General features: G+C 33.5%; 2 protein-coding genes across 2 annotated transcripts in view; both read right to left on the reverse strand.

Moving 5' to 3' along the window:
* LOC111377660 (MMS19 nucleotide excision repair protein homolog) overlaps positions 1 to 8,135 on the reverse strand; it is a 15,929-nt gene extending 7,794 nt beyond the window's left edge. The window contains exons 1-11 of the mRNA XM_023000784.1: positions 8,006 to 8,135; positions 7,746 to 7,808; positions 7,608 to 7,662; positions 6,329 to 6,426; positions 4,862 to 5,020; positions 4,694 to 4,753; positions 3,921 to 4,109; positions 3,512 to 3,565; positions 2,086 to 2,172; positions 1,274 to 1,988; positions 3 to 179 (exon numbers count right to left, since the gene is read on the reverse strand). Of these exons, the coding sequence (XP_022856552.1) occupies positions 3 to 179; positions 1,274 to 1,988; positions 2,086 to 2,172; positions 3,512 to 3,565; positions 3,921 to 4,109; positions 4,694 to 4,753; positions 4,862 to 5,020; positions 6,329 to 6,426; positions 7,608 to 7,662; positions 7,746 to 7,808; positions 8,006 to 8,077 (1,729 nt within the window). The 5' untranslated portion in view covers positions 8,078 to 8,135. The remainder of the gene's footprint in view (positions 1 to 2; positions 180 to 1,273; positions 1,989 to 2,085; positions 2,173 to 3,511; positions 3,566 to 3,920; positions 4,110 to 4,693; positions 4,754 to 4,861; positions 5,021 to 6,328; positions 6,427 to 7,607; positions 7,663 to 7,745; positions 7,809 to 8,005) is intronic.
* A 9,153-nt stretch (positions 8,136 to 17,288) lies between these two features.
* LOC111377653 lies at positions 17,289 to 21,584 on the reverse strand. The gene is made up of 4 exons (XM_023000777.1): positions 21,300 to 21,584; positions 18,781 to 18,885; positions 17,770 to 18,697; positions 17,289 to 17,688 (listed from the first exon to the last, which is right to left on the reverse strand). Exons 1-4 carry the CDS (start codon positions 21,513 to 21,515, stop codon positions 17,462 to 17,464), a joined length of 1,476 nt encoding a protein of 491 aa, XP_022856545.1. The 5' UTR covers positions 21,516 to 21,584; the 3' UTR covers positions 17,289 to 17,461.
* Positions 21,585 to 25,772: the final 4,188 nt, after the last annotated feature.

Genomic DNA, 25,772 nt, shown 5'->3' on the forward strand with positions numbered 1-25,772 from the left:
ACATTTATCAAGAAACGAACCAATCTCCACCAGAGCGTTCATTGCCAATGTCCACAGAAATGTTTTATTTATATCAGAAGTAACAACTGACATCAACTTCAACAAAATACTGTCATATGTGGACTTGGATACTGCAAGAAGGCTCCCAGGAAACGTAGCCAGATTTTGCAGACCCTTCACTGCAGTTCACAAAATGAGTATAACAGGATCATTTTATTTGAAATGAAAAATTGAATCTAATACAAATCCAAACGTACAATGAGTAGGCACTTTTTATAAATCTATCACGATATAAGATAAAACTGCGACTGGCCATCAGCAAAATGGATCATATAATGTACTTTTTTCCCTTTCCTAGTTTCTTCTCCTCCTCCGAAAGAAAAACCAAATTAAAGAAATCAAGAAGTAAGAAAATTATATATATACATATGTCTACATTGCGTGAGGATTCTTAACTCTCTCTCTCTCTCTCTCTCTGTGTTTTCTCGCTTAGGCACGTATTCATATAAACAAAATAAGACAGCTTTGCCTTCGCCTCCACAAATGTATGTAGTGAGCAGAGAGGTAAGCAAAAACTCAAGTATGTTGGGCATGCCAAGGCAGCGTTTTAAATTTCTGCTTATTACAATTCTAATGATACTGAGTAAGTAGGCATGAAGGGACAGAGGAGATACACAACAGGGACATAATCCTCTTATCCAAGGACCAAGTTTCATTCCAAACTTCATGAGACTTTTCTGGGAAATCAAAACTAATTAAGATTTTTAAATTATCATTTTAAAAACAAGCCTGCCAGTAAATAATGCTGAAAAACAACTGATAACAGATAAGGGTTACATATAATACATACATACATACATACATACATATATAAATATATAAATATAAATAAATAAATAAATAAATATATATATACCCTTTGGGTTTCAAAAGTCAGTCTTAGTCATGAACCTTTTTCTCATTTCAGAAGGAGAGAACAATATATAAAGTCGATAAATCAGCAGAACAATCATCTCTTAAGATTTAGGTAATGTTCAGATCTGGCATGGCGACAGACTTTAAATACATATGCTCGTCTAAATGCCCATATTATCAACTTTTAATTAGAATATTTTCAACTCTAAAAAAGCAAGTACTCAAATTAGAAATAAACAAACACACACATAAGAAACTAGAAATAAACAAACAAATACATATGAGCACGCAAAGAAGAAACTAACATACTGCTAATATCATGTGGAAAATAATGATTGCACTCAAGAAAATCACAAACCTCCATAGCATACATAAGCATTCTGAGAATTCTCAGCAACATTTGACCTTAAGAGAGAGATGAAGACCATGGCTAATGATTTAGAGACATTGTGAAGCATGACACCCCATGTCTGATTAGCAAAATCAGGAATTGGGGTTAATTCATCAGAGCCCACCAAATATCGGCATGCAGAAAGGACTTCGACGCAGAGATACAGGGCTCCAAAATTAAGTCTGCCAGGAGGATTGTAATCCTCAGCTAGACAGCTATTCTCGTGTGGTTTTGCAACTGAAAGCCCCAAATAAGTCATGAGGAGCGGAAAGAAACTCTCGAAGACCTTATTGCAGGAGGCAATAGAGGTGTTAATACAAACAGATATAATACGTCCAACGGCATGTAATCTCTGTCTGATGTCAATAGGAATATTGTCAAAATCTTCATACTGGTTGAGGGAATTCATGAATATTTTTATATCCTCGTCTTCCAAAATCAAACTTATGAAGGAACCATTACTTTGTTGAACAAGCTCTTGCAAAAGTACAAAGGCCTGCTTCATAATATCACTGTCCTGAAAGCCCATTTCACTCATAAATCCAGCTTCTGTGGATAAATTAGTCTCTGGTGAAACATATGTTGCATCTTTTACTGAAGACCAAAGAGTTTTGAAGTGTTCGGCCATTCTCTCCACTCCATATTTTGATGTGCAATAGCTAAGATACTTAAATGACTCCACCTGAAAAAGATATATAGTAATTCAAATAACTAAAGAACTACCATTTTTCTGAATGCAAGTAAAAGGAGAAGCAGAAATGTAATGGATTGACACCAACCTTTGTCAAAGGCAGGGAGGAAGACAGTTTTTCGAGAAGCAGTGGAATGGAAAATGGTGCAAATAAAGGTGTAGAAGCATATGTCAGCTGAAAGACATTAAAAGGAGTAAGACTCTAATATATGTTAATATTAATAATATTGTAGAGCACCACATTTGCAACATCTACAAAAGTCCAACTATTAGATGAAGTGCAGAATGTTGTTCCCCTCCATTTCTTTCTGACGAAGCATCAATATTATAAGCCAAAACCAATAGGCAGAGGAGAGAGACAGCGCAAATCATTGCAGCTTCAAGAGGTCATTATTTATTCAAGTGGAACGAGCTTCAGCCTTCAAGACCGTTCCATCTTCTTATTCCACGGAAGGCAGGAAAGATGGGGCCGTGTACATTGCAGGACATTATCAAACACAAAACTTTAAATTTTTTCTTAATTCTTCAGTGATAATTACAAATAATTTATATTCTTGCATGTAAAGATCCAATGCAATTGCAAAAATTCAGTTTGTGCACAGCCAAACAGCAGGATTGGATTATCACTGATACTGATTTAGATGGTCAACTAACTAGTTCCAGCAAGACTCTTAAGCTTAGATCCTTTTTTTGATATACCGTGCTCGATATAAACTCTAAAAGAGACTATTTGCAACATGATTAGTGATTACATCCAACATATATTGAACATCTGCATAAATTGCATTGTAGAACTATCCCTCCGATGTTTCCCTGAATTCACAATTGCTTGATTTGCTTTTTGGGCTGAATGCTTGATGTGCTAGTTTTACACTATGCATGGCCATTGTTTGTTTTGGGGGAAACTGTATTTTAGAATAGTAATTTTTTTTGAGATGTGTGGTTAAAAAATAAGAAAAAGTTTTGGGCTTACGTGTAACATTATTTTATTGAAAAATGTGCGGTTGAAAAGAAGAAAGAGAAAAATGTATTAAAAATAAAATTGAGCCCAAATAGGGGCATATTAATCTGAATGGTAATTCAAAAATTGAAACTTCTCCATACTTTCTATGACATAATGAACTCATAAAGTACAACTTGAAGTTCAAACAATAAAACGGAAAACGAAAAACACCAGATGATTTCAAAAAGTAATCCTCCAGATGTCAGTTCAAATCAAAATTAATTTTTCCCATATCACCATGAAAATTTAGGAAATAGGATAAATTATCTAAAGCTATTACTGGGTAATATTGCAGATCAAGTATTGAAGTTGATAAAATTAAGCTCCGTGACAGCTGCACATAGATCCATTTTTTCCGTTTTCTTTTTGTGAAATAAAATATAATATGCCAAAATGATATCAGAAAGGGACATTTGCAAAATTCTGTAAGGATAATGAGGACCATCAACCCCATGGAAAGTAGAATAGAGATTCAGAAGCAGCTTACAATATAAGGTAGCAAATTACATACCATTAGTGCCCTTGAGAGTTCCCCTCTCTTCACATCAACATCCTCTTCCTTAGGCTGGAGAAGTGGAAGTAGAAAACAATCAACATCAATTGCAAACTTGGGTAAAAGAGCACCCCACTTCTAGCCATATACCCCACAACAGGTTATGAAAACCATTCGTCTCACAATATCTACATCTGATCAGAGAATTTACCTAAGATTTTGGTACAAATAGAATGCAGAACAGAAAGTTTCTTCAATCTCCAAAACAGATGCAAAGAAGGTTATTTTAGCATTGTCAGAATAATTTAAAACAAAATCTGAACTCATCTATGGTTTAGCTTGAAGAAGTTTCTGCTGGAAATGCACAATTGCACACACAATAATGACATATACAAAGTAGATTAGTGGAAGAGTTAAGAGATCTAACGTGTGTAAAATGTATGGGGAAGTAACAGCCCAAAATTCCAAACAGGTCCCCAGCAAAATCTGCTAGCGGACCAGAAGGGCCAGGAAACAATCCGGCCAGAATTTGTACTATACGAAATGAGAGCATTAAGCATTGAGGATCCCTCTCCCCATCAATAGCTTCACAGATTCCATATATAAGGTTATCACCCTGAAACACACAGCGCAAAGCAATCGATAATAGACTTGAGTACAAACAGTCACATTAACGAAGTAACAGTTGTACATGAATGCTCTATGTTCAACTACCATTACAATACTAGTTGAACATAATTCAAGTCTCCAAAGCAGTTCTACTTACAAAGAAGTTGTTGATTGGAATTCATAAAGCATAAATTTCACTCACTGCTGGCCTAACGCGGTTGTTAACGAACGGTTAAAGGAGATCATAAACATCTAAGTAAGATTATCAAATCACTGGAGTGGAAGCAATGTGTAAACGTTACATGTCCAATGTGAATACGAACACTACTTTCACCCCCTCACACTAACTTCTATCAACTGCTGCTAAACAATTTCCCTGTGGAATGCCATTAGCTTTTCCTGCATTAGGTCTAAAAGGAAATTATTTTATCTCCTATTTTGCTTCTCATGCTAAAATGTAAAGATAGACAAAACTTATTCAGGCCAACCTACGATATGCAATTATAAGTATTTGGCAAGTCCAAAACATTATGTCAACAAAACACAACCATCAAAAACAAGAAGAAAGATAATAGTAAGAATAGTAATTACCAAATCTCTAACAGCAGCAGGGTAGCGATCTAATAGGCATTCCATAAGATGAAAGCAGAGCTGCAAGAAAATTAACCCATAGCAGAAATTAACAAGATTTAGTTAGCATTTAACACTAGAAACAAGGTTTGCCTTCAGCATCAACAGTGGGTTCATATTAGGATTTACCTTCCTATCATGCTGACCCAAGGACTGCACCTGCAGGTTTTGGAGATAAGATTGAACAACAGCCTTCACTTTATCATCAGCTACCACACCAACATGACTTTTCCTCCTCAATAAGGACAAGCAACCAACAATTGCACCACGTAATGCTTTCCAATCTGCCTGTGTGGGGAAAAAAAATTCATCTATCTCTACAATGATACAACAAAATTTCAGGTGACAAAAATATAAAACATCACCTTCTGTGTAACATGTCAAAGATAAGCAAAAATAGATTATACAGAGTTTCTGTAGCCTATCAAGGCCTACTATACGGGGTAAACAGATTCTGTAAAACCAAGTAATGATGTAACCATAAGGATCTTTTTCAGAGCACGAAACAATCGTTATGGTAACCATTATAAGGCTTTCTAGAAGGGACAAGCAGAAGAATGACAAGTTATCTGTCGCTAGAAAAAAAGCAATTGATGAAACACACTCTAGTTCTGTCACTCCACATTTTGCAATCCATTACTTATGAAGAACTTTAAATGCAAAATACATGCATATCCATATCTTCGCCATTTTTCACTATCCCTTATCACATCAACATATGTGAAAGGCCTGCACTTAAACCATTACTCAATATGCATCAATCAATATTCGTAGATAAGGTAAGAATTGGAAGTTTTTGTGGCTACAGAAAAATTGATTCCCAACTGAAGAATGGAAAAATCATGAGCCATTTGAAGCCGCAAAATATCCATCGGCATAAGAATGTTACAGTTGGAAAATTACTACCATAATGAGCCCATATGGATAAATGATAACCTGTGTATAGATAGGTTAAATCAAGTATCATGCATTTTGCCTAAGCAAGATTTTGTGTAAGCCTCGATGCACTATGAGGCGTAAGCCTCAACATCAAGAATAAGATAGTTCAAAAGATGTAAAATAACAAAACTTGTACTCATAGTAAACAATAAATCATTTAAAAATCCACAATAAAACATTTCAACAATGTTGAGTTAAAATCTAATTTGCTACTGAAGACATAAAATAGGTTAGAGAAACGCATGTGCTCTTCACTCTTCTTGAATCTCCAATTCCTCTTGTTTGTAGCTTTTAGCGTTGCATAGTGTTTGAAACAAATCAACACACTTGAAACATTCTGGAAGATGAAAAAGGCCAAATCAAGCCTGGAGTAAACCCATTTTTAAATGCATTATCTTGTTCATTCCTTCTCTTCTTTCCTTAGAACTTGTACATAATAAATTTTATCAAGATTAACAGTAAGACATGCCAAAGGCACTCTTTTTTATGGAAAGCAGAGAAGATGAATAACAAATTATGTGAGCAATAACTGGAAAAACATATCAAATAAATAAAGTATGAGGTTAAATAATTCCCATTAAATAGAAATTATATGAAATTACTGCATAATACATACAAAAGATAAACCGCATGTCTATCATTTATATCTTTACGTACTAGTCTTTCAGTGAAGAATCCTATCAAGCTCTCTATTGAAGCATCATTTAGACGCTTTGATTTTAGTTGTGTCAAAAGTTCCGCAAGGAGGAGAATTCCTGAACAAGGACATGAAAAATGCAAAGAGTTAAGTCAAAGAAGCAATATTTATGATAACTGAGTATAAAAATTTATAAAAAACAAAGATCTCCAGAATTATAAAAAAATGGGCAATCTTGAGCCAAATCATGCGGCAGAATCTAATGCCTGTCTTTGAATTGAGCGCTATAATAAAGTGCAAATACGAGCTGCATTTCTAATCCTTCCACAAAGAACTGAAAATAAATCAAGAAAAGGATAATATATAATCCAAGCCTCCGATACAACCCAGATGTTCATGGAGTGCATAAGAGGTGCGATGCATTACTCAACGTGATATCAAGTGCTTGGTTGTAGGTAATACAGGCCCCACCGTTTGTGCACAAATGATGCATTGTGAATACCATGACCATCGTGAAATACAGAATGAAATGATGAGCGCTGCTGCCAACTAAATTATTTTTGGCAAATATGTCCTTGCTTTTGTAACATGAAACAACCTAAATATTCCTTCATATAAATAGAAGAAACATACTCTGAAGAAAGCCCTAGCTTGCCACAATTTCAACTTTTAATATAAACCAACAAATAGTATAAAAGAGAAAGTAATAAAATTTGTCCATGATTTACTTCTCTGAATACCCCATCTGGACATGACGTATACATGCTAATTCTATACCCAAAACCAAAAATGCCCTCAAATTAGGAACCTGTCATCATGTGCATATAATCATGGGATGACTCATCTTCCACGAGACGTGTGAAAAATAGGTCTCCATCCAGCTGAATTTGTGTAAATATCATTGATCACCATGGTGTTCTCAAAATCACCCGAGGCTTACACCTTGATGCCCACTGCCCATATGAGGAATTCAATAGGAGCCTCAAAGCCTTTGCTTTGAATGCCCTATGTCAAGGATAGCACTTTTTAGAGGTGTTTTTCTAAAGCAAAACATATTAAAAGGTTTCTGGGATATTTTGAACAAAACAAACTCTAAAACTAAGAAGAAAATAAAATTGAGATTAAAAAAGAGAACATGCAAAGAGTATGCACCCTAGTCCTTTACTCCTGCAACTGAAGTGTGATGCCAAGTGAAGTTGCAAATTTTCATTGGCACGCTCAGAAATATACTCCTTGATAAGCGGAATGCAAAAATAATATTTAATCGTCATTCCATTAAAGATACAAAGATCAAAGTACCTCGTGAACGGATTGTGCTATCTGTAGTAGTCAAGTACATCTCCATTTCTCTAACCTGCGCATATTGAACAGTAAAATTCATTACAGAGAAAAAGGTACACAGAGAAAGAACTTAAATTGAAAAAGGAAGAATCTTACAAGTGCTTCTAGAGTTAACAGATCATTCTTTAGCAAATTCGCAATTGCATCGACACTTGCTGCCTGTAAAAAACTCAGAACACAAATCATCAAAATTTTAACAAAAAAAGCTGATTAATTATTGAGAAAATAGAAAACTGGGTTAAATTGACACGCGCAGTCTGAAATTTTTTTGTTTTTAATTCTAAAAATCAGGAGAAAAAATGAGGGTTCTTTTTTGGCTTAATCTGTAATTAGTTGGAGAATTGTGGAGAGATAACCTGTTGAGCAGCGGTGCTGGACGAGTTAACATACAACTCGACATGCTTCACCCACTGAGTTGGATCGGCCATGGTGCAAGAGTTCGTGAGAGAAGAGAGAATGGGGTTTAAGGGTTTTTCCCCGGACCGGGGGGGAATATTTGAAGCCTCTACCAAAATTTCTAGATTTATTTAGGCCCCGTTTGGTAGTGATTTTTTGCTCCAAAAAATTGATTTTTTGACCGTTATTTTACTATTCAAACCGTAATTTTTGACTTTTTCTCTCACATGTGGACCCCACTTTTCTTCTAACGGTCAAAAAATCAATTCTCAAAATCCCTACCAAACGGGCCCTTATTTATTTATTTGGGAAAATTTCATAACTAAGAAATTAATTATGGCACATTTTAAAAATAAGAAAATAAGTTTCAAATTTCTAAAATCAGATTTTTATTAACAATTATTTATAATTTAATTAGTTAATTAATTATTTTATTAATTAAATATATTTAAACCACAGACCTATACAATTTGATCACAAATTAACAATATAATTAGTTACATATTATTTTTTGGTCACAAATCAAAAAATTTATGTCACGAATTTTTTTACGATCACATTTCAAAAAATTTGTAAGTCACAGTTTGTTTATTGGTCACAAATTTTAAAAATAATTAGTCATGGATTAATTTTTAGTCACGACTTATCATATTATTGGTCACAACTTATTTTTCAGTCACAAACACAAATTTTATAGGTCACATATTATTTTTCAATCACAAATCAAAAATTTTATAGATCACAGACTAATTTTTCAATCACAACTCAATAAATTATAAGTCATAAACACAAATTTTATAGGTCACATATTATTTTTCGATCACGAATCAAAAATTTTATAGGTCACAGATTAATTTTTCGGTCACAACTCAATAAATTATAAGTCACAAACATAAATTTTATAGGTCACATATTATTTTTCGATCACGAATAAATTTTTTTATAGGTCACAGTTTGTTTATCGATCACAAATCAAAAAATTAATTAGTCACGGATTAATTTCTAGCCACAACTTATCAATTTATTAGTCACAACTTATTTTTCGATCACAAATCAAAAATTTTATAGGTCACATAAAATTTTTTATAGGTCACAAATTATTCATTAGTCACAAAATCAAAACTTTTATTGGTCACAACTCATATATTCATTTCAAATTATTAGATTAATTGGTCACGATTAATTTTTAGTCACAGCTTATCAATTTATTGGTCACAACTTTTTTCGATCAAAAATAAAAAATTTCATAGGTCACATATTATTTTTGGGTCACGAGTAAATTTTTTTATAGATCACAGATTATTCATTGGTCACGGAATCAACTTTTATTGGTCACAGCTCATTTATTCATTGTAAATTATTAAATTAATTGGTCACGGTTAATTTCATCGGTCACAAACCACCAACCACCATTTCGGCCACCAGCTCATCGCCACCATCGTCGCCATCACCGCCACTACAACACCATCACCGCCGCCACCACCACCACTTCTCGACAATTGGTCACAAACCCCCAAATAGTTGATTACAAACACTTTCATACCACACCACCAACCACCACCAACACACCATTGCCACAGTCATGCTGCCAACTGCCATTGCCATCGCAAACACTACCACCACCACTATCACTGTCGCCTCAGTCATCATCAACCAAAAAGCACCCTAAAAACCACCTTCACCACCAACCGAAAAACCACATATCCATAATCAAAACCAAAATAACTGGTTTTGAACCACAAAAGTAACCATAGATCCAAAACGACCTCCACCATCGACTCAGCTATCATCGACCAATAATCACTAATAGAAAACACACCTACCTAAGCAAATGAGAGAATGAAGAAATCACCCAATCACCCCCAAAAACAGTGTCTCTGTAGCCTCGTTTATTGCCGAAAAACATACCTAAACCCTAAGCACCACCACCTCGCTACCACAGCCAATGTCAGAACCATCATCGAGAAAGTAACGACATAGCGATCTGCGCGATCTGAGTCACATCTACACCGTGCTTACCCAGCGCAGCAACGCTGCGATGTGCCTCATTACTCGCAACGTCGTCGTCTACAGTAAGGACTCTGTAGCCTTCGACAACAGCAGCGCCATCTTTCTGCGCGCCGGTGCTTCCTCAGTGATGCACCGGATGAGGGGAAGGGAGGAAGGCCATCGTTGTGGGGGAGAAATGGAGAGAGAGAGAGAGAGAGAGACGAGAATGCGGAGAGGCTTCTGTCATTTGGGGGTTGGGGTGGGAGTGAGTATATCAATTTAATTTTATTAGGGTCTGGAATTTTGGTAAATAAAAATATTGATTAAAATAAAATTTCTGATTTTTGAATTGTTAGACTTGCCATCTGATTTTAGAATGTTGAATTTTTAATATATGGTTTTGTGTAATTTTGCCCCCGTTTTGAGCCCATTCTTTAGAAAAAAAAAACAATAATAAAAAAATATATATATATATATATATATTTTTTTTTTTTAAACAGTATTTTCACATCATTTCAATTACAAATTTTTCGATAAAATAATATTACACACAAATTCAAATTTTTTTCTTATTCTCTAACCATAATTTCCCCATCAAAACACTATTCAAAAATACATTTTTATGAAAAGAATGGGGCTCATTGTTTGTTTCTCATTCTTTCCACGTTAAAATGAAAAATATTACTATTATCTATCACATCAAGCCACCAAATTTAAATTTCTATCTCTTATGTGAGGTTCATAATCGTTATATTTTTCAGTCTCATTTTTACAAAAATGGGAAACAAACGCCTCCTAAGCTATGGCCTCAAGGGTATTATGGTCATTGTAAATGATATTTTTTCTTTTGAGTAATTATATTATCGTTACAAAACTTAAGTTGCATTCGATTGTCAATATTTTTCATGGAAAATGTATTTTTTCATTCAAATTCTTACTTTTGTACTATTTGATTATCATTTTTTCCATAAAAAATATTTTTCTACTTTTGGTCACATGATCATATTTTCCTCAAAATCAAGAAAAATATTTTCTTTGGGGGATATGATTTTGTTTTCTCTCTCTCATTTATCCACTTTCTCTTATCTATTCACCATAAAAAATGGACATGTATAATATTTTCTATATTGAAAATTAAATCAATCAAAGAATTAAATGCATTTAATTGACAATTTTCATGCAAATAATCGGCAATTAATTTACCTAAAATTTATTTTATTTTCATGCAAATTTCATGTTTGGAATCAAACCCACCCTCATTTATTACACCACAATTTTAATTTATGGGTAATTATATTCACACTATAATTTTTTATTTTTTGCACTACATTTTAATTGCACTTAAAGTTTTTAATCTTTGCCCATTATAACATATATGTTATCAACGATTTTTCTTGCGAAAAAATATTTTTCTCTTATTTCAAAGCATGAAAACAAAAATTTGTCATAAATCATTATCAAGGACCAAGCTTACTAATTAATGGAAGGTTGAAAATAATAATTCGACTAAAAAATTTAAGGAAATAATTATTACAATGATTAATGATTGAAGAGCTTAACTGCAATTAAAATGTGGTGTATGAAATAAAAATTTGTAGTGACAATATAATCACGTTTAATTAATTTATTTATTTACTTAAATGACCTTAAGTGGAATTTCGTAATTGCCCATAATTTTATATGAATTATTAACATAAACATTTTTATGAAGACACCATGCAACAAATAATTTTACCAAGTTTTCTTTCTACGCATATGCCTACAATCTCCCTGTTAATTTCTTGTTTAGATAATATTCTACGATAGTTATAGCAGCAGAGTATCTTATTCGAGTTCTTCTAGTTGCAGGAAGACTCAATCTAAAAGAATAAAATTAAAATATAAAATGAACCAACTTCCAAGCATCAAGGATTTTATTTGAAAAACTAAAACATTAGAGGGAAATGGGCTAATGTAGATCATTATTAGTGCTTGTTTGTGCCCCGTTATTTGTGTGTCATGTATTATGGAATAGTGATTAATGTTGAAATGTATGGTTAAAAAATAAAGAAAATATTTGATTTACATGTAATATTATTTTAATGAAGAATGTGTGATTGAAAATGAGCACTGTAGAAAAAATAATATGATAAAACGTGGAAGAAATGAAGACAAACAAAGCCTTAATAGGTAAAGCCAGCAGTTTGGTCCCATTTATAGGCCTATAGGAAAACAGTCAAGCTTGTGTACATCCTTTTTAACGGTTTCAAAAAAAAAAAAAAAAAAGTCTCTTCATCCACTATATTTTTTTGTCAACACATTGTTCTTAAACAAAGTTGTCAAAGTGAAGGTACAAGTGGTAAAATTCATAGGAAAATGTTATCAGATCGTGTATACTTTAGTATTCGTATTAATGTGCAAGTATGGTATTATATATGAATGGACAAGAATCATGAACAAAGTTCTGAGGGACATTTGTCTATATTGTAATATAGCATTGTTTGAGCCACATTATTTTCCTTATAATAAATTTTTGAATAGTGTATTAATAAAAAATGTGTGGTTGAAAAATAAAGAAAAGTTTTGAATTTGAGTATAATATTATTTTATTAAAAAATGTGTGGTTGAAACAATATCAAATCAATGTTTAAGAATGTTTCTTTTTTTTTTTTTTTATAAATGTGGCTCAAACATGCCCATAACTATGAAGCTCGATTACTTGACTACTCAAAATGACAGAACTCCCATTATAAAGATTGAATGGAGAGAAACTATAGGTTGTTTACAGTCAAACCTTCTAATCAAAAGTATGTCCCATCTACAACACAATTTACACGATAATACCTCAAGGTTTCAGTAAAATTTATTTGGCATTTCTTCTAAATTTCCTTATCTTCTTTTGTTCTTGTTTGAACAAAAGCATATAAATGGAGCAAACACGGGAAAGAATGAAAGATAAGTATCACAAACAAAGGAAATGATGATATAGATCAGCATTACATCCAAAATTCATTCGAAGGCCATCCATTATTAATGTGTTTGTGTGTGTATATATATATGAACAAGAGATGCCAACAATATTTCTCTCTACCAAGTTTTTGTTTTTCAAAATTCCAGAATTGGTGAAAAAGGATGAGAAAAACGAGTAATATTACGACTATGAGTACACCACAGTAGTATTTTTCCCCCATTTATAGCTTTTATTAAATTAAGAGTATAATTGTTAATTTGTTCTGGTGCATTTATTAAAAATATATTTTAATTATGACATAGCTATAATGTGATGTAGTAAATAAATTTTGTGATGGTATTACCCTTTTCTTTTCAGTACATCCCAATTCTCTAAGAGGTCGAATAAGTGACCTAGCATTCTTTTTTTAAAGCAAAATTAGCCAACTGTTTGAGCTCCCTTTTAGAGTTACTTATCTCAATAATTACTAAACTTATTATGTATCTTCGACTACACTAAAGTTTCAGATGTCAAGCTTTGATTATTAAATTTATCAAAATGTTAGACGTTACTCACTATACATCCATTTTCACAATTCTAACGAAATTGGTGACATGTCAAACGAAATACATGGTTGGAACCCAAATGCCGTTATGCAAATTGCTATTCAAGAAAGATGTCTTTGACTGCTCCCAATACTTTGAAAGTTGTCTTTGATTATTCACTGTGTATTTAAATACATAATTCGATTGCTCACTATAATTTAAAGTTGTCAAGTTTTGGTCACTAAACTTGTAAAATTGACACCGGCCTGTCTAGGAAATTTAGGAATTTTTTTTACAAGTGTCACTTGCATAGAAAAAATTTAATTTTACAATATGTTACAGGGGAATGTTTCAAGATGTTTTGCAATATACTTGAGATTTATTGATATTTTTTCTATTTCGAAGATAAGTTTTTAAGAGAAAATATAGGTTAGGAGCTAGAACTTGCAAAACTTGATGTTTCATCCATATTAAAGCCTAAACATCTTGATGTTCGATTCCCTAAGTCATTTCTGATCACCTTATGCATTATATCGATTGAAGTTAGCTTGAACAATCTACAATTTGTCTGATGAGTGCTCCACACTCGTGATATTTATACCATATAATTCATTATTTTATTATCCTTGAGAGTGTTTTAGAAACTTTTGATATGTGTTTAGATGTTGTGATATAAATTGATGAAATTGAAAGAAATAAATAAAATTTGGCAAAATTGGATAAAATAGCTAAATTGTAAGAGATCCAAAGTTCGGAGACTGAAATGCAAATACTCAAAAGTTGTGTTGAACCTCACGATAAAGATTCGAGAGTGATATGAGTCAATTGAATGAAGAAAGATGTCAAAAGGATGAAATATAGTCAAAGTATGATCATACGTCAATTTCCAATTGAAAAAGTTATGCTCCGAATTGTTAGTCTCGTATTGAGACCCATTTTTTGACATAATAAACTATCAGATTGGAGAATGATATCTGAAGTAAAGTTGTAGCTCTTTGAATTTCCTTTCCAACGCATTCTGAATCACCTTAATTGGATATTGAACGAAAAAGTTATGATAAAAATAATGAAAGACGTGCAAACTACCGTTGTATCCAAAGACGGGTAGCTGAAAATAAGTAGAATACGTGGCACTGCAGCGCCACTGCGGGGGCGCCAAGGCGTTGCCTATGCGGACAATGTTTTTTTATATTTATGGATTTTTTCTTGACCCAATTCGACCTTAATTCGTTTAAGACCACACAAACACTATAAATATAACATCAAAGACCTATTTTCTAAAGACAATTTTGAAGGGCAATTCAAGATGGCAAAGAAGCAAAACACCAAGATAATCAAGAGCTAGAGAAGAAAATGAAGATCTACGACCGAGTTTTTCTATTCTATTCCCTATGTCTTCTTATATGAATTTAAATATTTCCATAGATTATATCATGAACTAAATTTATTGTTTAGGGATTGATTGAAGCAAAAACTAGAGATTATGATTTTATTTTATCATGGTTATTTCTATTTGATTTTCCACATATATTTGATTGTGTCATGAAATTAATGTTTTCAATTAATTGGCCACTAATTAAATTATGGTCAATTTTGACATTCGAAAGGGGGAATTTAGGCACGGTCATAGGATTGACACAACAATAGATTTTATGGGTTTCGAGAGAAAGTATAAGATCTATGAAACTTACTCCATAAAGGAATCACGAACTTAATAAATTATTGACTTTGATTCAAAATAGAGATTGGGATCGAAATTTAGGATTAATTTCTAACTTGCACTCGAGAGAGGGGAGAAAAATACATTAGGATTCTTGCTTTTAAACATGAAAAAATAATTAGAATAGCTGATCTTAATTGAATCATAATTGATATTTAGGTGAAGTCATTCTATAAGCTTTTGCATCTTCATTAAATTCATATAATTTGCATTCATTGAATTCGTACCACATTCATCACGTTAATTTAGTTAAAATCGTTGGTTTCAATTTTCATTCGTCTAAATAAAACAAAGGCTATATAAGTATAATACTCGATATAAAATTAAATTACAATTCCTGTGGGTTCGAAATCCTAACTCCTTTTCTATATTATAAAACTTGACACCGTGCATTTACAGTATAAATCACGTTGTAAAAAATGCGTGACAAGTATAAATATTTACAGCTAATAATTAAAAATACAATGATGAAAATGGATAAAATAAAATGGCAAGGAAATACTGACAATTCTGATGACTAATATTAACAAAATATGCATGACATTCACCAAAAAAATTCATAATCTACATTAATAACAAACTAACATGCATCACTTGCAGCAAAAAACATACACCAAAAATCATACAACAACATTCACCGTGATTACGTACACCAATGAAAACATTTACAGTTACAAATTACATTCAAGAAAAGTTCACGAGAATTCCGTCATCAATAAAAAAAGAAACATGGAGCATTCACTTCCAATTCACCAAAAATCTGTCATTAATAAAAAAAATCCCTTCTTTCTCTTTTTTGGTATCTTTCCATTTTATTTACCCACCCATTCAGGAACTTCGATTGGAAGAGCACGGTTGGCCACAAAGAAAAGTCATCTATCGAATTGAGTATGTTATTATAGCAGACCCGTCCTTGAAAAATTAAATTTTGTTGTATGCAAGTGATAATTGAAAAAACATTAATAAATTTCAGGACATGTTGGCGTCAATTTTTCAAGTTTAATGACCAAAACTCGATCATCTTAGAATATAATGAGCAATCAAGGAAGCCTTTAAAAGAATAGCGAGCAAACAAATGCATTTTTCAAAGAATAGTAAGTAGTCAAAAGACAACATTCTATTTGCATTTCACCAACTATGATAGAGTTGTAAAATAGATATCATATCAGTGAGGGGCCGTTTGAACCCTATTATTTGTAGATTATAATGAGATGAATAGTATTTTTTTGAAAAAAGAGTGGTTGAAAATTTTTTGATTTACGTGTAATATTATTTTATTGAAAATTGTGTGGTTAAAAGAAGGAAAGAGAAAAATTTAATTTAATGTAATGAGAAATAATGGGGTTCAAACGAGGGCTGAGTAATATCCAATATTTTAATAAGTTTAGTAACCAAAACTCAACGTCTGAAACTTTAATGAGCAATCAAAGATGCAAATACAAGTTTAGCCCTATTTGAGAGGTATTACTTTCTCATTTTAAGAAGAAATCCAACCGTTATTGGACCCCACACAACCATTATTTTTTTCCTGCATCTCACCAAATCTTGAAAGTTTGTACACCAACGGTCAAAAAAGCCATTTTTATGAGGAAATAATGCCCCTCAAACAAAAGAAAATTTTCCATGGGACAATTGCACCGCCACGGGGTGCAACCGTCATATCATGGTGCGCCACCTCGTCGGGTGGCTCACCACACACCCTTGAGGTGTGTGGGTCATCCACCGAGGTGGCACCTCGACATTGGACAATCGCACTACCCACGTGGTGCCATCGCTCCATGAAAGATTTTCTCCTCAAAGATGAACATAGTGATAATTAGTATAATTAACTCTTCATTCTATGAAAGCTCATTTTTCTCCGAACTTATTTTCAATCAAACATTCTAACAAAATAATTTTACACGAAAATCAAAAAATGAGGCTCAAACACACTCTAGATACGGTTAATCATTTTTTGTATGTGTTTTCCATTGTGCATTTGTTGCATATATTTCTTTGGTTATCAATCTCAAGTCGGAAGAAAATTTTGAGTATAGTTAAAACTTAAAAGTGATCGATAATTTCAGAGAACAAAACTCGATTTGGTAATTGCAATTTTCACCTTCGAAGTCCGCCAATCAATTCCTTAAGATGGAGTCGATACAAGATTAACCCCTGATCCCTCGAAAAACTTCAAAATATGTCCCCCCAACATGTACAAGTAGAACCCAAAATCATACTGATGTAAACAGAATCATTCATCAGAATAAGCCTCGTCCAATCTGTCAAGAAATCCTTTTTCAGCAGTCTTTTGGAGAACATCCTCCCTGAAACGAATCCCATGGGTCGATGCTGCTTCAAACTTCGTCCACAATTCTTTCTTTAATGTATTCTCACCTGGATGCTTTCTCACTCGGATGCTGCTCTCCGGCTCCTTCACCACAGGAGTGCTTTCGTCTATTTCCAATCTACTGCCCACTTCTGTAGGAATACAATGAGGAGTTCACTTTTATCAGTGAACAAATTCGATCCGAAATTTATTAAAACAGAAAGAAAATGTACCTTTTTGGCATATTTTTCCGGCTGCGTAATGGCCATCCTGATGATTGATTTCCTTCGTAGAAGACAAGAGTGCTTCTCGACCATGCAGTAAAGGAGTTTTTGGCGGCAGGCATTTACTGGATATATTTGTCAACAATTTGTCATCAGGAGGCTCCATAATAACACAGGTTTTAGGAGGGGACATGACCAAATTTGGCAATTCTTCTACTCCCTTTGTTCTGTTTCCGAAGTTATGAGCTAGTTTTATTCCAAAGAGTTCCGGGTATTTGAAAGCCAGATTATGCGACATTGGACTGCTGGCGGATTCTGAATCTGCAGATGCAATAGAATCTTGAACTCCAATAGGATAAGGTGTTGATCTTTGGACCCTCTGATTATCCTTTTTCGAAAATTCAGATGCCGGCTCAAGCAATACACAGGACTTGGGGGGTGATACTTTCAAGGATGGAGTCATGACAAGCACAGAGCAATTCATTCTAGAAAACTTTGTGGGAGAAGCGCACTCGCACTCGCACTCAAAATTGTACCCTGTTTTAGTCATTTCAGAATCCAAAACCAGTATTGGAGTTTGCTCCACACATCCTACTTTATGAGAAAGAGATGATGGGTAGGCAATTGCATCAGATGTAATATTTTCAAAAGCAGATTTAGAGGATGCCTGACATTTGGCTGAGAATGCCTTTGGTTGAGGCAGAGGTGTGAGTAGAAACAATTGCCTACCACCCTCAGTATTGCAATCAGTTCGCCAGGACACGAGGGGTGAAGGAGAGATGAGTGACTCCCACTTGGTTTGTTCTGGGCTTTCAACTTCAGCATTTATATCTTCTTTAACGACAGAAACCTCATTTCTTGCCAATGGCTGTTCCAACTTATTCTCAGGCCCTGTCAATTGACCCGAAAGTACCTTTTGGAATCTTGGAACCCATGGCTGCAGATTTATAGATTTCACTTAAAACAAATAAAGAGATATCGAAGGTGTTCTAAATCAGAAAAATCAAACACAGCACCAACCTTCAATGAAGTGTGCATTTCAGACAAGATATCAGCAAGAGGTTCCAACTCTTTCTTCCCTTTCTTGCTCTTCAATTGGAGAGCTTGGACGACTAGTTCATCAATCTGCAAAACAATGCACTAATATTTATGAATTGAAGTAAATCACTATAGTCTTAACACATAAAAGACAATGATAAAAAGTTAGGATTTCAAGTGAGAAAAAGGGTGGTTCTGTTAATTCGAGAGCACTAATAAATGATTCGTTAAAAGTAAGAAATTTCTTAAACTGATACCACTATCTGGTTGGAGGAGGTCCTAATAAAAGCTATTGTTCAGTAAAATTATGTTTAACATCTAAAATTGAACTCTTCAGAAGAGTCGAGAAGAAACACCCTATACCCCTACCCTCGTCCACACGCCAAGAAAAGGAGAAAAAATAGAGAAACAGTCATCATCTCCAAAAATATTACTCATGTAAAATCAAGACAAGTTCAAGTTCTAGTTATTTTTGGGGGTAGTGACAAATCTGTTCAGGCAGAAACAAGAAAATATGAAGAATAGAGCTTTAAGCAAAGGGAATTGGGATGTGGAAATGAAGTGGAATAAGGCAGATGACTCCATTCAAAACAGCCAGGGAAGTATTAGAAGAATCTAAGTGATTTGACAATCTCATGCGGAAGTATATAAGAAGTTGGGGGAGAAAGCTATTTACAATATATTTCAACAAGGGGTAAGGGAAGTAGAAATCTAAATCAAGTAAAGCATTTCAAAAATAAAAACCACAGAGTTCTGTTTCCAAGCGATAAGATAACAGAAAGGTGGAGGAATTATGATAAATTATCTAGTGAAAATGAAACATGGGATTTATCGAACTTCACTAAAGAAATGTTAACTATAGTTTCGGAAAAACAATGAAGAGAAGAAAAACACTTGGTTCGAGTGGAATCTATAGAACTCTGCAAGTGTTCAGGCAAGGTGGGTATGCATGGTTGACATAATTGTTTAATGAGATTTAAAGAGATAAAAAATGTCGAGTGAACAGAGAATAAGAATTATGTTCTCCACTTACAAGAATAAAAGAAATTTTAATATTGTGTGAATTATTGAAATACTAGGTTCATAAGCCATGTTATGGGAATATAGAAGAGGATGACTAAACCTAGCAAAAAACAAATTATGCCTTCAATGAAACAAATAAAACATGCAAGGGTCGAAGAGACAAAGGCACTTTAGCAATGAGAAGTGACATCCAACCAATCAATTCAAACCATCGTGTTGAGGTCACTTGATGCTAAAATTATTAGGTTGTGAAAGTATACCAAATTGGCAGCCAAGGCAATGTGCTTTGTCACCCTCAAACTATTATGCTTTCGAAGCAAGCCATGTGATAAAATTACCGAAGAGGGTGATTGAACCTCGCAAAAACTAAATTATGCTTTCAAAGAAACAAATAAAACATGCAAGGGTTGCAAAGATAAAACAACTTTAGCGTTGAGATTTATTAAGACTTGAGGTTTCATCTAAAAAATCAACAATATTAAGAGGAGTAGTTCAAGCCCTTATATGTTAATCTATATTTTGATAATTAACCGAGATTTCTTGAAACTTTGCTAGGAAACAGGTTGATTATTTAGGTAGATCCATCAGGGATATGTTTTTAGATACCGCTATACAATTACAACCCATTTTTGCTCAATGGATACAAAACATCTTAACACAGACAACAAATTCAGACCACCATGTTGAGGTCATTTGATGCTCCAATTATCAGATTGTGAAAGAATTCCAAATTGGCAGCCAAGGCAGTGCGCTTTATCACCCTCGAACTATTGAATTCTATCTTTTACCCTTCCTCTACAACATGTCAGTAGCACATCTATGAGGCATTTCACTTACTTAATTATTAGCATCATCATACTCCAATACTACTTTTTATTCTTTTCTTTTTTTATTATACTTTAATCTTGACCTCCATACAACATTTAATCTCAATGTCTTATCCCTGATCTCACATTTTTCTTTTTAATGGAAAGGAATGACATGGTATGAAATGCCAATTAGTTTCGGAAGTACAGTCACTTGAACTTTGCATTAGCCGCCTTCAAAATTTCATTAGGAAAATAAGAGGCATGCCATAGATCAGAAATTCTTACTCAGCAACACAAACTCAATTGTAATTTGTAACAAAAAAAAGTGTGTGTGTGTGTGTATATATATTACAATTTGTTGGTAATTTGAATGAAGCTACGATTTTTCCTTATTTTTTTCTGCGCCTTCATTTATTCTTGTACAGATGGCTTCAATCTAAAACAAGCAATAAAAAACACTCAAAATTTCAAAATACTTTAATCCTCATGAGTGTTACTACAATTGTGGTGTATTAATTAAATCGAAACATAATTCCCAAAACAATTAACGCCATATCATCAAACTACCAGACTTGTATTAAAAACAGAAACACCAGGTTCTTGGTATAAAGTCTCAGAGTAAAAAATAAGTTCCAATTTAGTTTATTGTAACTTTGAATTAGTGATTACCTGATGCATGAGGGAGGATAGATCGGAGTGAACGAGAAGTAGGCGATCGAGTGAATCGTCTCCTATTTGTTGTCCGTTTCCCTCTAGGGTTTTCTTGCAATTCTTCGTAGACTTAACGGAGAGCAATGTATTCGTAGTTTTAGCATTGGATACATCTTGCAGAGGCTTCCTAGATGACTTCGATCTCATTTTCGATTTCTCTCTGTTGTTTGGCATCGTCTTCTCTGCGCCACCAACGGTAACTAGGAAAACCTCTTCTCTCTCTCTATATTTGAATTTTTCTTCTGCCAGGCGGGCCATTGTATTGTTTTTCACGGAGAATTTTGCATCCACGGTCCCCAAACGTCACCCTTAGTAGTACGTGGGTCCTCATCCAATTTTTAGCATTCAGCTCCCTAAGTTATCGTTTTTGGTGCACGCCTACTAATTAGATAAATTATCCGTCAACTTGCTTTTGGCCTCTTTTTTTTATGAGTAATGCGATTCAACATATGTATTAAGCATTAGTTTAGATGACAATTACATGACATTAAATTATAAATTCAAATGCAATGAGTCTCATAATTCATTTAATTGAATCTATTAATTGTGGCCACCTAAACTAGTGTTAGATAACATTATTATTTTTTCAATGGTATTTTAGTTTACTTAAATTTATTATTGTTAACCCAACTAATAAAAAAGGAAAGACGAGGCGAGATAGAAGTAGGATTGGACATGGTCTAGTTCGATTCGATTATAACGAAAATCAAATCGAACTCGAAATTTTCGAGTATTTAATAAGTGAAATGGTTGGATCCAAATTTAATTATGGAACGTTCAAATTCGGTTACATTCGGTTTGGTTCCCAAGTTCCGTATTACAATTAATTTTAAAATTTTTACAAAGTGACATTAATTCAACTAATCATATATTCAATCTTAGTTCTTACAAAATAACGTAGTCCAATCTTATGTGCCTTTTACTTCTCTCTTTGCTAAATTCTCACAAATTTGATTGTTAAAATCACGAGAAAATGAAGATAAATAACTCAAAATAATTAAGAAATGCATTGTCAAGCTTTAATTTAATTTCTCCAGGACGATATAAACGACACTACGGTAGAGTAACAAATTTGAATAAAACTTATTTCAATTTAATTAAATTGGCTTTGAACTGAAAAATAGAAATAGGAAAATCATATTTTTGGGGTTTGAATTAAATTATCTAGTTATCAAATTTATTTAGAAAAAATAAAATAATTTGGCTTATTTAAAATAACTTAATTAAAAAAAATTATAATTTGGCTTATTTAAAATAACTTAATTAAAAAAAATTAGTGAGATTTGATTCTTCAATTTTTGATTTTGGATCGAGTACTGAACTGAACCCGTCGATTTTCGATTGAGAGACCCGTTTGAGTATTTAACACAAGAAGAACTGTTCGATTCGATCAGTTTGAGAGTTTTGTCCATCCCTAGAGAGAAGAAATGAATGGATGCATATGCTTTGTCATGCCAAGAGCGAGCAATAGCATAAGATATTGTCCATTGCCTTCTGGCTCCTTTTTGGAAGTTGATTTTCTTGCAAAATACGTTCTGCCGCCAAACAGATCTGGCTTAGAAAGAGGTGACCTGCACTGCACCAAACCAAAGCCATGAGGAACCTCAAAGGCATAGCCTCTCACTGTACAAACCTTTATAAACAGCTTTCACAAGCAAGAAGCAATGCTTATCATACGTTATTCTAAAGATAAGGAAGGGGCCAAAGGTCCCTCCAATTTCTTACCTCACATGAACGTGTAAGGCAAGACGAGCCGACCTAATGTGGTTAGCAAAAGGTAACAATAGGGATGTTAATTCAGCTCGTCGACTTTGATAACTCGATCAATAAAAAGCTCGAGTCAAGCGACTCATGGCTCGATGGAACAGAGCTAAGGCTTGAGCCAAACCTCTTTTTTGGATGACAACTTGAGCCCAAGCCAACTTGTGTGGTTCGACGAGCCTAATGGGTCTCCCCACATGGAAGGCCGAATATACGGCCCGTGTAATAGGGACAACTACCTGCTTGAAGCAATTGCCCAATGCTTGAAGCTGCACAATAGATGCCTACGAGCATACTGGGCCTGTCTGAAGTAGGATGCTTTAGACAGCAGCTACTTGCCGCTTGTCTTAGAGAGAATAATCAAACCAGCTTGACAATCCCCGAACTTAAAGCTCGAGCTAAGCCTCAATTTTTTGACTAAACTTTGGCTTGGCTTGGGCAAAAAATGTTCGGGCCGTTTTTTGCCCAAGCCATGCTCGAGCAGCGATCTTCGGCTCGAACCCACTCGTTTACCTTCCTAACAGAAATTGAAAATAAAGTTTCCCTTTCAAAATAGTAGTCTAAAGGAGGCACATTGTAAAAAAGACGAAGCTTGTTCAAGTAACTGCACGTAAAATTCTACATATATAGAAGTAATATATTAAAAGCTCAAAAAGAATCGACAAGTCGAAGGAAGAATTTTTTTGAACTAATCACACATAAGCTCAAAAAGAATAGTTTATTCTACATAAATATGATTCAAGACGACTACAAAAATATCAAATTCTTAGAATTAAGTATTAACGAAGAAAAAGTTAATTATAGATCATGCAAAATTACGATCTATTGACCCATGAACCGAAAAGTAAAATTAAGAAATAAATACAAGATGGTTCGCTATACTAGCCATGAACCCCAAGACGCAAAATTTTCGTTCGCCAAAATTTGCTATACTCTATTGATCATTAATATCGCTTAATCTTTTAAAATTTAGAACCCCATGAAAATTGGAGAGTGAACTCATTGAAATAGAATGAATTGATATGCATGATAAATTGAGAGAGAGGGCGAGAGTAAAGGTAAATTAGGTAAGTGAAAAGTCTCTTAAATCAAATTACCATAATAACCTCAACACATTTACATGCTACAATGCACCTTCTTTTGTGTGGTGATTAGCTTTCCCCAGATGCTTCATATCATTATATTTATTGAGATTGAGAGTTTACCTCGAGCTTTAGCCATTGTGAGTTCTATAACATGTTAATTATAATATTATTTAGGTTTTATTCTATTCATGCCAATCATGATTGTGAATTCGATATTTGTATATTAACAATAAAAACAATGTAGACTTAAGGATTAGTCCCAAATCGAGCTTTACAGGCTAAGATAGGCCTTACTATGACTTGTAATCATAGATGAGCTAGTCGAAGTCCACATTTAGACATCTTTAAGTTCGACTCATTTCATACCTCCATTTAACAAGAGTATTGCTATTAAGCCGCATTGACCCCAGTTTAAGTGACATTGGGTAATATGCTAAATGAAATGTGATCATTTAATTTCATATTTCATTTAACCTAATGGGGCTAATTAATGTCATTCATTTAAAATTGATGTTCGTCACATCTTTATTTCTCAAGTTGGCTAATCTGAAGAATAAGATAAGGCGAGGGAGCTTCAAAATTCAAGCAATAATTGAGCGTGTACACACACACGTATAGCCTTTGGTTGATTCCCATATTTTTTTAAATACATTTTTCCCCATATTTTTTTCTACCATATATTTTTCAATAAAATAATATTATACACAAATCAAAAACTTTTTCTTCATTTTTAACCACGCATTCTCCATCAATTTACTATTTCAAAATGCATTATACACAAAAATGGGGCTCAAACAGGGCCATAGTGCGAGTTTGGCAAACTTTATTTATTTATTTTTGTCTTTTTGAGGAAAAGCATATCTAAAAAATTAAACACCTCTTTGACAAGGATCAAAAGCAATTTTTTAGTAAAGTTTGATTAAAGTTGTGAAATATATAAAATTTGTGATTAAAATTGATTGTTGAGCTTGGCTTAAATTAAAATCTAAGGCCTTGTTTGAGCCCTATTATTTCCTCATTAAAATGAAAAATAAGATCGGTATCCATCACATTAAGCCACTATATTTGACTTTTTATCTCTTGTGCGGGGCCTATAACGACTATATTTTTCATTCTCATTTTTACAATAATGTGGCTCAAACAAAGGCTAAATTTCAAACATACTAAGGCCCTGTTTGATATACATTAATGTAAAAATAAGAATGAAAAATATAGCCATTACGGGCTTCGCACAAGAGATAGAAAGTCAAATATGTTGGCTTGATGTGATGGATAATTGTCATATTTTTCATTTTAATGGGCAAATAATAAGAAACAGACGGGGGCTAAATATGGGCCAATGTAGAGTTTAGAATGAATCAAGAAGTTGGGAAAAATTCATAAATAAGTTGTTTGCCGAATACAATTTCATTTTGGGTTAATAGCACAAAGCGTCCCTATGTTTGGCACTTGTTACAGAAAACGTCCTTACGTTTCATTTTTTTTACATTTTCGCCCTTATTTCAACGTTTCATTGCGAAATAGTCCTTCCATCCATCTGCCGTCTATTTCACAGTTAAATGCACACTTGACTTACTTTTAATTT

Source organism: Olea europaea, unplaced genomic scaffold (genome assembly GCF_002742605.1).
Source record: "Olea europaea var. sylvestris unplaced genomic scaffold, O_europaea_v1 scaffold1701, whole genome shotgun sequence".
Taxonomy (NCBI): Eukaryota; Viridiplantae; Streptophyta; class Magnoliopsida; order Lamiales; family Oleaceae; genus Olea; species Olea europaea.